This window comes from Ovis aries, chromosome 10 (genome assembly GCF_016772045.2).
Source record: "Ovis aries strain OAR_USU_Benz2616 breed Rambouillet chromosome 10, ARS-UI_Ramb_v3.0, whole genome shotgun sequence".
NCBI classification, from domain to species: domain Eukaryota; kingdom Metazoa; phylum Chordata; class Mammalia; order Artiodactyla; family Bovidae; genus Ovis; species Ovis aries.
Window position 1 is genome coordinate 75,233,464 of NC_056063.1, and position 12,091 is coordinate 75,245,554.

Sequence of the window (12,091 nt, forward strand, 5' to 3'; positions counted from 1 at the left end):
ATCCATTATAGAGAAGTTTAGGTTTAGAGTCTCAAAAACATTAACTGAAAAATAAGTTAATTAACCCAACACTTTATAACAGCAAATGAACCTTGATGTTTAAAAAAAAATCACTATGTAAAATTGCTAAGTATGAGCGTAACAATCCCTTTAACAGATCATTTGAAAGGCTTAATTGTCCCCTCCAATGTGCATGTTGATGGCTTTCTGCAGTTTGCTTTAAAAGTTATGTGCCTTTATTGTACTGAAGAAATTCCGAGAGAGAAGCACAACCTACTCATTGATGCTAACAACAAAACCATTTTTCACATTCTGCCCTTACAAAGTCCACCGAGGCTCTTGAATTTATCCAGACTGCTCTAAGTTTAGCTAATGTTAAGAATAGAAACTTTTCTAGCAACTAGTTTCTAAGCACAGGTTATTTCTTACTTTGTTCAATTCAAGGCAATCTTCTTAAAAGGGGTGAGGACAATAAGTTCAGCAGCTAGGTTCCTTAAACCACACCCCCACATTACCATCCTAATTTTCACAAACACATAATGTGAACAAGTTTTAATTCTGCAAAGGGCATCTTTTTCAATCCTATAAAAGGCAATTACAGTGCGCCTCCCAGGTTTACATGTGGCAACAGTGCAGCGAGGTGAGACAATTTTGAGCAATATGCAGTTGTTGTGTATACAAAGAAGCCTCTTGGAAACCACATTCACCCACAAGACTTCAACCTATCTTTCCTCCGAAAGAAGAATCAAAGCAGAACCCAAGTCAAATCTAAAGGAGGAGACAGAGAAGAGAGCTCGCTGGAGACAGGCAAGTTTAGAATCAAACCGAAGGGCCAGAAGGCACGAAGCATGCACAGGCGATGAAAGCGCTGTGTGGAGGAGACAGCAGAAGCCCCAGGGACCGGCCTCTCTTACCAGCACGGGCCCCGGGCTCTCTGCTTCCACCTCGCCCTGGGCTGCATCCTTGCACCGCAGCGGGGACTCGATCACCAGCTCCTTTTTGACACTTCGGCTACTTGTCCTGCATTTATCAGCCTGCATCCTCGGGTGAGAACGCAAGTCACAGAGTCTGCAACTGAGACAGCTGCGAGTCCTTGGTCGTGCGAGGCACACGCATGCCAGGGGCCAGAGGACAGAAAGGAAGCTGCCTTCCCAGGCACAAGTGGTCAGCCCTGCCGGCTGGGTCTGCAGAGCCCGCCAGGGTGGGAGGGCCAGCCTCCAGGGGTGTTACTACTGCTCGGAAAATGGGAGGTTCCCACTCGTCCGGCCAGAGGAAAACAAACCCCGAACTGTACAATGCACAGTGCACCGCCTCTCCCATGAAGACCAGCCTCATCGTGCCTGCTCCACGCGGCTGCATCGACCCCAATCAAAACAGTGCGGTGTGGAAAAGCAAAACAGGAACTGTGAGACTCCTTCGTAACTGCTCCACATCGGGAGCTGAAGAGAAGCCAGGTCATCGGGCTGTTCTCAGATTCTTACAGTTTCAGGAGGCTCTCCTTCATGTTACAGCTAAACACCAAATGCTTGGCTGATGATCAAAGCAGGGAGGGGCAACCAGGAGGGATTCCTGTGGCCAGTACCCCACACAGGCAGGCAGAAGGGGAGACTTTCTCCCTGCATGACAGCCCCTGGCATGGCAAACTTAATTTATCTACTGTTTTATAGTAGACAAAAGGTGGGGTCATCACACATTTTCATGAGATTCCATATATCACAGTAAATGCTTTTATTAAACAGAATATCACCTTAGATCCGTCAACGGCTGTGTGGGTACCACCTGGTAATGAGTCTGGTACTAGGTACTGAGAGGATCGTGGTGAAAAGGTAAGGCAGAGGAGAGGGTATCCACCTTCCAGGAGTGTCAGAACAAGCTGAGAAGGCAAGATGAATAGACATCGTAAAGGACAGAGTCATACAGTTAACAGGGATTTACACAGAAGCAAGGAAAGTGGCTAGGTCACCATCCCATGGTTCAGCGGCGACAGCACTTAACGTGTCTCCCCAAAGGCCTGGTGTTTTCATCATTTCCTTGCATTAATAGTGGAGTAATTTTTAGATTGTTTTAAAATCATCTCAGGAAAAACCAAAAGCGTTAACAGATTTATTAATAAACTACATGCGAAAATGAGCATAAGATGGGATCAAGTATTTACCAGTACTTTCTGGAATGCTGTAGAGCTTCTTCCAATTAGTTATTCTGCTTATTTCATTGAGACTGGGGAGAATTTAGTAACAGTAAATAATAGCAGTAGTAGTAGTAACGTGTAAACAAGGGATGGAACAAGGTATCACTAACAACAGTAGATGCCATGAGGTATACAGGTACCTATACCCAGGAAAATACAGAAGCTGCTGTATAAGATACAGGCACAAGTCTCCTCGTCCCAGCCAAGTGACTAAGGCCGGCAGGGTCCCCAGTGGGCAGCAGGGGAGCCCAGATGGCACCCTATGTCTGCACGTTCATCCTCTCACCAGGGCCTGCGAAGGTCGCCCCAGTCTCTGCCACCCAAATTTCAGGAATCTTTCTCAGTGTGGATAGCATTGGGTAATGAGTCACAAAGGTTCAATGAATCCATTAAAAAAAAAAAAGTAGTTTCTATAATAATTTTTTTAAACTACTCAATTTCTCAATCTTGGGTAATCTTTTAGCGTAATATAAACTCACCATATCTGTGTTCCAAAATAAATACAATCTGTGAATTTTTAAAATCTCTCTTTGTAAGGTTACAAGAGGATAGGGGAAAAAAAAAGCCTCAGTTACATAAATACAGATTTGAAATAATGGTTAAATCAAAACTTACAGATGTTCTCTAAATTAGAGGAGGCAAGCCATAAGCACTAAACAGACAAGCTGAACTTGGTAAAGCACATGGTTTAGTGTGACGTGAAAGTCACTCAGTTGTGTCTGACTCTGACCCCAGGGACTGTAGCCCACCATGCTTCTCTGTCCATGGAATTCTCCAGGCAAGAATACTGGCAGTGGGTTGCCATTCCCTTCTCCAGGGGATCTTCCCTACCCAGAGATCGAACCTGGGTCTCCTGCATTGCAGGCAGATTCATTACCATTTGAGCCACCAGGGAAGCTCAAAGCACATCATAACCAACAACTGAAAACCTTTTTGAAATGTCTCAAAGAGTTTGAAAAAGCCCAATTCTTCCTCAAATTCCCATCATCATTAGGCCACCAAAAGTTCTAGACTTTAAGGAGAGAAATGCTATCCTATTTAATGGGTCAAAATACCCTGACATTCTGTAAGCAATGAAAAGGAACTTAAAAGGTTATTTACTTTATGAACACTGTTAAGTGCTCACTGTGTCCCAAAATCTGCACAGGCGATTTATTTAATCATTATAACAACCCTTGTTGTTGCTGTTGTTCTTTAGTCGCTAAGTTATATCCAACTCTTTGCCACCCCATGGACTACAGCCCACCAGGCTCCTCTCTCCATGGAATTCTCCAGGCAAGAATACTGGAGTGGGTTGCCATTTCCCTCTTCAGGGAATCTTCCAGACCCTAGGGATTGAACCAGAATCTCCTGCTTAGCAGGCAGATTCTTTACCACTGAGCCAACTGGGAAGTCCTTTAGCAACCTTGTGAAGCAGGAAACATGATTATTCCCATTTTACAGATGAGGAAACTGGTGGCCAGAGTGGTTGCTTTATGTGCAGAAGGTCACAGAGTGCATTATAGATGCAACGGACACACTCGTCAGCATGATACTATGCAGAATCAGTTGTCTATTGCAACTATGCCAACTGCTGCTGCTGCTGCTAGGTCGATTCAGTGGTGTCCGACTCTGTGCGACCCTGTAGATGGCAGCCTACCAGGCTCCTCCATCCTTGGGATTCTCCAGGCAAGAATACTGGAGTGGGTTGCCATCTCCTTCTCCAATGCATGAAAGTGAAGTCATTCATTCAAGAGAGCACAAATAGGTAAAAGCTACTGACCAGCAATTAAAGACAAAGGCAACATTTGGGTTTAATCCAATTGAGATAATTTCAGTGAAGAGGCAAAAGTGTAAAAACAGCACAGTTACATAGCAGGTACTCATTTAATGGTAACTATTATTGTTGCCGTTGCTGTCCCAATCTGAAGAAATTAACCTTAGTCTTCAAGATTTCAGCTGTGTGGTCAAAAATGACAATCCTGCCAGTAGCGTTGCTACAGCACATTACAAAGTGCTTCAGCAATTTAAAACCTACTGCCCTTCCCTCTTTGCTGCTTGATTATGACAACTGTCTTCCAATCGTTGTCTTGATCCCCTTGTGTTCTGCCATGATCCAGGCATCGTCTTGAAATTTTTCTACTTTTCACAACTTCAGCTGTGAATTTTATATTTCTTTTGTAATCAAGGAAGAAACTATGAATTGGTTCTAAGCTTCTAGGTAGTCAAGATACAAAGGCACACATAATCAGTTCCATAATTCACATCCTCAAAAGGAAAAACATACCAAGCTACAAAGCAAGTACATTTTTTCCAGTTTCTCGCAGAGAAATTTACACAGAAGAGAACTGATCAGTGTCTAGATAAGGTGACCAACATGTTCACAGGAAATGCAGCAGCGAAATTCACACAGCGTTTCCTGCTACCTAACTTCTCAGGCAACGTAACAGGCCCTTGTTTGATTCTGCTCATTTAACACACACTAGTATCAGTAACACACACTAGTATCAGTAACGGAGAAGGAAATGGCAACCCACTCCAGTGTTCTTGCCTGGAGAATCCCAGGGACGGGGGAGCCTGGTGGGCTGCCGTCTATGGGGTCGCACAGAGTCGGACACGACTGATGCAACTTAGCAGCAGCAGCAGCAGTATCAGTAAGTCTGCCTGTCAAGGGGTCACACGGTACAGCACTGAGCATCTAAACCTAAACCAACAAGTAGGATGTGGTTTCTCTAAGGGCTTCATGAAATCGGTGTCTGAGGACAAGAGAACGACATCTGGTCAGAGCAGCCACAAGAGGAAATGCCATCATAGAAGGACAGGAAGTATGTGGTCAAGTTTTCCTTTACAATATTTCAAAGGGAAGGTATATGCTGGACATCTGGATTCAAATCCACAAATATTTACCAACCTTCAGACACTAGCAACCTCAAGTTCTTTCACATATTAACCAGTTTAACTCTTATAATAACACATACATCTATTAACATGCAATAAAGGAGGTGATATATGTATAATTATGGCTGATTTGTGTTGCTGTACAGCAGAAGCCAACACACTACAAAGTAATTTTCCTCCATTTAAAAAATAAATTTTAAAAATGGAAATAGGTAAATATCATCTATATACTGACAATTCCCCCTCCCCTCAAAAAAGCATGCATTAAGGGTATAGAGTTTTACTGTTAGAATGGGAATGGAGGAAAACCCATGGCAAAGTAGAAACATTCCAGAGATAAGATGAAATAGATGCTTCCATATATGGATTTCAGCTCTCAGATGTTAATATACATACAAATTATTATATAGGTTGGGTACAAAAAAAAAACATGAAAACTGTATAGGAAATTTAAGGAATTTTCTAAGGGTAATTATTTACTATAAGGAAGTCTAACTTTAGACTCCAAAGACCCTGTCATCCCCCACCCACCATACAATGAAGTTCCATCAAGTTCTGAAAAGCAGGAAATTGAATAAAGGACCCTCTCACCCACAGGACACCTACGCGACCTTCAAGACCCAGTTTAAATGCCACTTTCCTAGGAAAAGCCCTGGCTCCTCCTGGCCAGGCTGCATTAGCTCCTCTTCTGGCACCTTCTGGGCATCTCTTTCATTTACTGCCATCTCGGAGCTTGTCACAGTCTACCTTTTACTAAGGGTGTATGTGCTGCACTCTCCAGTGAGCCTGTAAATTCATCGGGACAGGAGCTGAGTCCCCAGGGTCTGAGGTTCTGCAAGCATTCAAAACGTATTGGTTGAACCAAATGCTTGTATCAGTTTTATGTCACTGATTATCTTTAGCCCTGAAGCACAAATCTGGTGGATTTTAAAATATGCAAATATTTTCATGTGGCCCAAATTAAGGCAAGAGCACTCAACTGTTCATATGCTAAACCCCAATGGATCATTTACTAATAATTAAAGTGTTCTTTTCTCCCAGCTAAGAAAATGTTATTCTGCAAAACTTGCCAGATATTTTTTTAAGACCAAGGTATCCTTGGAAACAGTATAACTGAACCTTTAAGAAGTGTAAATAAACTTGTTTTTAGCAATGAATTATATAAAATTTGAGACTGCATTTTGCTGTAGCTAGCAGCTACATAAAGAATGACTGTACAAGGAATAAATATCAATTATCTCAACAGAATTTTTTTACTCTCCTATTAGGGGCTCTTGGCCAATCAGGAAGATATTTACAAAATAACAATTAACTATAAAGGCAACATATATGTGTGTGTGTGTGTGTGTGTGCATATATATCTGTGTGTATGTGTGTATCTCTGTGTGTGTATATCTGTGTATATGCATATATCTGTGTGTATATATATAGTGTATGTGTGTATATGTGTGTATATGGTTATATACATATATGTGTATATGTGTTGTGTGTATGTGTGTATATATTTATGTGTGTATGTGTATATGTATATGTTGTGTGTATACATGTGTATATATGTATGTTGTGTGTATGTGTGTGCATGTATGTGTGTGTATACTTGTAAAGTATACTTAAATAATATATAAAACATATGTTTATACCAGTCAATCCTAAAGGAAATGAATCCTTCATATTCACTGGAAGGACTGATGCTAAAGCTAAAGCTCCAATACTTTGGCCACTTGATGCGAAGAGCTGACTCATTGGAAAAGACCCTGATGCTGGGAGAGATTGAAGGCAGGAGGAAAGGGCGACAGAGGATGAGATGGTTGGATGGCATCACCAACATGTTCATGTTCATGGACATGAACTTGGGCAGATTCTGGGAGATGGTGGGGGACAGGAAAAGCCTGGAGTGCTGCCATGCATGGGGTCTCAAAGAAGTCAGACATGACTTGGCGACTGAACAACGACAATAAAACATATACATATACACATACTTTGGAGCAGAGATTTAAATACATATTAAATATGTACTCCGAAGTAATCACTCCATTTCTCCTTTATGGGAAAAAGTGAAACAGTAAGGAAAAATTATTAAGAAAACTTACAAAAAGAAACAAATGACTAAAGATTTCCACAGTGTATTGTTACCGGCCAGCTTGGTGGCCAAAGAAAAGAAACGGTGTTGGGAATACGATCTGCCCCTGAGGAAACAAAAACACGGTGCGTAGAAGCGGGAGAGCAGAGGTCAGGACAGGACCAGAGGCAACGGGTGCAGGAACAGGCTGCTAAACAGCCAGTTACAAGAGAGGAGGGGCGGGGCGACAAAAAGGCAGGTGGAAGTGGGAGCGGAGAGGAGGGAGGGCTCCACATCACACCCTCAGGGCCTCGTAGAAGAGTTAATATCAAATATATTATGATAGAAGTCTGACAGGGCTCCCCTGTTAGCTCAGACGGTAAAGGATCTGCCTGCAAAGCAGAAGACCTGGGTTTTGATCCCTGGAGAAGGGAACGGCAACCCACTCCAGTATTCTTGCCGGAGGATTCCATGGACAGACCATGGAGTCGCAAAGAGTTGGACACAACGGAGAGGCTAACACTTTCACTTCACTTCTCACCAAGTTAGATGCTCACCTCAATGATGATTTTTGTCATTAGAGATTTAATCAGATAATCACAAAAAATGAGATACACGTTATCATCTAGCCTAGTATTTATTAGCCTGGAATCCATCCAAGCCTGGATATGGAGGAAAATGGTCCATGAACCCTTCTAAACCTATATTCGAAATTGTGTGTTCCTGTAATTTCTACCGAGAAGCCCCTAGAGTTTATCTAGTTCCTAGACAAGGGACCAGGGGAAGATCCTCCACTCACAGAATAAGGAAACTGAGGTCCAGAAAGATAAGCCAGATAGTCAACCAAAGTTTTAAGACACAAAGCTCTTGAGCAGGTTTAAATTTGACTGAAGTAGACAGTAAAGCAATTTAAATGGTTAAATCAAGAGACATTAGATGGCAATCAGCGGTGTCAACACCTGCAATCTTACTCATTTGCTGATTGATGTCCTAAGTGCGCTTAGTCGCTCAGTCGTGCCCGACTCTTTGCGAGCCCATGGACTGTGGCCCACCAGGCTCCTTTCTCCATGGGGATAATCCAGGCAAGAATACTGAAGTGGGTTGCCATTCCCTTCTCTAGAACATTGAGGGAGACCTGGGTTCGATCCCTGGGTTGGGAAGATCCCCTGGATCTGGCTGAATGATCAAGATCAAGCCACCAAGGAAGCCCCGACTGACCTCCAAGTAAGCCAATAGGTCATCAGATGAGGCCTTCACTGAGCAGCTTCTAGCAAAGGCAGGAAGAGATAGGGGCAACAGAGGAGGAGATGGTTGAACGGCATCACCAACTCAGTGGACATGAGTTTGAGCAAGCTCCAGGAGACAGTGAAGGACAGGGAAGCCTGGCGTGCTGCAGTCCGTGGGGTTGCAAAGAGTTGCACACGACTTAGCGACTGAACAACAACAATGCACACATTTCAGAATCATACTGCCCTAGAACACGTGGAAGAGAAACACACAGACCAAAAGGTGGATCTATATTTAAACGTGTCAGAGCCTCATTTCCGACAGAGGCAGAGCTGAGAGTCTGGCAGAGGACAAGGATGTCCTGCGGTGAAGAAGCGGGTGAGGAGGCCTACTGCCCTCTCTCCATGTCTGGGGTGAGCCCACGGTGCTGGGGCAGCGGGAGGGGCCCTAGAGAAGGCTCCGTTTTCAAATGAGGGAAGTAAGACGCGTGGAGTCCTCCCATTTCTAGACGGGGGACGCTTAGGGTACTCTCTGGGACTGGCTCTATGAATGTAGGACAGTGACTTCACCACTCTGGGGGCCCACTTCCCTCACCTGGAAGATAGGGATCACCATTTCGACCCAAGCTAGACATCATTCACTCCCAAGACCCAGGGGGACAACGGACGTATCCCACTGTTGTCGTAGAATGCTGCCAGCAGCAGAGAATGATCTGGAAGCTTCTCGTGAAGATAGCCCACCCCCAGCCGCGACATCCCCCTTCCCTGCCTACACTCTTGCACGGCCTCTGTCACCATCTGGCGTTCTATACTCTTGTTTTCCTTATTTGTTTAGTGTCTGTCCAACTCCACTTTAATGAAAGCAGCAGCTCTGGGAAGACAGAGATTTTTGTCTATTTGGTGTACTGCTCTATTCCCAGGTCCTAAGTCAGGGTACGTACTCAGAACACATTTATCAGATGAATTCACTGAAGGATCAGGATCCCCTCGGGCTGGATACAGAGCTCTTATACTCTGGACACCAAGAGTTTTTCTATGAACTATTTGTTTTGGTCACAATGATGATCATTCAGCCAGCGGTGTCAATGATTTGTTTCAGAGATGGAAACTTACAAAGCCAAGGGAAACATAACGTGCTTGGGATTTTTCTCAGGAAATGAAACTCCCGGCCTGAGTTAGCACAGCGGGGCCCGCCGTGGCCTCCATCTGGACTGGACCTAGCCCGGTGTGTCATCTGCCCTCGTCAGCTCTGAGCACCGGGGCGGTGGCGGGGAACGGCTGTGTGCACAGTAGATAATCCATACATGTTTGCTTACAGAACAAACAGTGAAACTGTCTCACCTTGGCTTGATTTATCACAAACTCCAGCACCAAGGGAGTTCACACAAAGTAGAATTTTTTAACTTTCCTCACCACGTGACAAATGTTGAGGTAAAGGGCCAGAGAATGTGTGCTTGGTGAGAAAAGACAATCAAAACCTTCTTTTAAGGCCCTAAGCATTAAAGTTTTCCCTTCAAATGCCTTATTCAGCTATAAATGGAAGACGAACGTCCATTCTTTCATTTCTCCCCCATCCACCTCTCAAAAGAACATCATGAAAAATGCAAAGAGCCACCCTCTGAGGTTATAGGTTTCATAAAAATACCTGTGTATGCTAATTTACTCAAAGCCAGTCCCATGAGTGTTTAGAAGGTAGAAAGCTGGGGACCATCCTGATGTGTCCATGACAGAGAAGCGACAAGCTGGAGAGGTCACAGGGCTCAGGTGATTACCCTCCAGGTGTCACAGTCCATGGCCATCAGCTCCCTAACCTGGGGGAAGGAGAGAGAAAGGTCCAGCCAACACGGCATACCGACTTCTGCAAAAACAGAAACACGCCCAGGCTTCAAGGGGCAAACCCACCATGAGGAAACACTCCAACCAGTCCAGCAGATCTGGCCAAATTCAGCTTGCATTAAAAAGACAACGTGGCTCAGTGGTAAAGAATCCTCCTGCCAAGCAGGAAGCGCAGGTTCAATCCCTGGGTCGGAAGGATCCCTTGGAGAAGGAAATGGCAACCCACTCCAGAATTCTTGCCTGAAGAATCCCATGGACAGAGGAGCCTGGCAAGCTATAGTCTGTGGGGGTCACAAAAGAGTCAGACAAGACTGAGCGCCTGGACGACGAAAAGATAATGATCGTTGACAGTCATGCCGGTCCCCTGACAATGACTGGGAAGTCCCCTCTTTGGCAGCAGTGGCAGATTACGTCCTTTCCATAAGATAAACTCATCAGCGGCGAAGATGATGTATCCTTTCTCATCCTGCTGCCTAAACGAGCCCTCATTGTGACTGATTTCCTTTGTGAAGTTAAGAGACTGACAAGGAAGAGAAAACAAAGCCAGCGGTTTCAGGGGCTCAAACCTTATTCCTGGACAACCACACATCCTGACAATTCAAAGTTTCCCCCCGAGTACTTGTAAAAATACATAACTCAATGAATCTTTCATAGATAAGCTACAGATAAAAGTAACTGGAGGTGGAGATAAAAACACGGTAGGTGAGGAGGGCACATGTCAGGGAAGGTAGGCTTTTGGGGCTTCCTTTTGCCCCACTACTGACTCGACACGCACACATCACACAGCCTGGAGACCAAAGGTGGCGGTGGAGGTGGAATGGTGACGGCGCTACAGTCACCTCTGGTCCTTCACTGAAGCTGCTGAACAGGCCAGTGCTACTTGTCACATTCCTAGAGTGTGACACACGCAAGACAATGGGCTTCGGCTTTCCCCTCCCACATGAGGCAAAACACTCTTCCAGGAAAAACACGGCTAAAAGAGAGACGGTGAAGCGGGGGTGGCGGTGGGGGTGTTTAATCAGGCTCTGAAAAGTAGCTATGACTATCCCACTGGCCTTTCCACAAAGAGGGGCCAGGTCTTAAAGTCCCGCCATTGATTCAGTCCCTACAATATATGTGAGGCTTCCAATGTTCCATGAAGCATTTGGGAACTCTCCAGGCACATGCTTCAATTTATGCTCTGCCAAGACCTATATCTAGAAGTCAATGATTATTTATTTGTTTAGGTGACTGTCACACAGGAATTTCAATACAGAAGAGAAGTGGGAAGGAAAGAGAATGAATGGCCTTGGGGTCTGGAGGAGAGGGGCAAGGAGAACATTCCCAAATCCTCCTGTGTGCTAGGCGTTCAGCATATATACTTGTTTAATTCAGTTCAATTCAACCCTTACAATAATAACTCTAGAAAGAGGTATTTTTCTTTAGAGAAACCGGGGTTCTTATAAACTAAATAACTTAAGTTCACATAGCTACTATGCTTTGGAGCCCTGCTTCAAAATTAACATTAAACCTAATAATTAAGTAGATCGGAATATTTAAAGTTTTATTTCAAATGAATTTGACCTCCCTTTCGAACACACATATCTCCTTAAGGGAGCCACAGAAAATACTGCAGAGTTTTCTGAGGCCTGAAAATATTAGGATAGAAGATAACAAGAAATGAAAACTGAAGTTCAATGTTGACAGAGTTGTGTCTGAAATATGGAACAAAGCCTTTCATCTTCCCTTCTTTCTACTTATCTATACTTTTTAGACTTCCTTTAATAAGCATGAATTATTTTAAACTAAACATTATTTAAAATTTCTAAAGCCATTTATTCCTATTTGGGAAACTTTTAAAATAATGTCTAACAAGTAGCTATTGCATGAATAAATACTTCCTCCATGGTCATGACTGGGATGAGT

The 12,091-nt window shown here is 44.0% G+C and overlaps 1 protein-coding gene across 22 annotated transcripts in view; it reads right to left on the reverse strand.

The window, feature by feature from the left end:
- Positions 1 to 12,091, reverse strand: part of DOCK9 (dedicator of cytokinesis 9) — a 288,486-nt gene that overhangs the window by 176,448 nt on the left and 99,947 nt on the right. For 7 of the 22 annotated variants that reach the window (XM_027973749.3, XM_042255024.2, XM_060394650.1 and 4 more), the window contains exon 1: positions 915 to 1,203. The exons of the other annotated variants lie outside the window; for them this stretch is intronic. In XM_027973749.3, coding sequence (XP_027829550.2) covers positions 915 to 1,040 — 126 coding nt within the window. In that variant the 5' untranslated portion in view covers positions 1,041 to 1,203. Of the gene's footprint in view, positions 1 to 914; positions 1,204 to 12,091 lie in introns of those variants that run through there. 22 annotated transcript variants of the gene reach the window in all.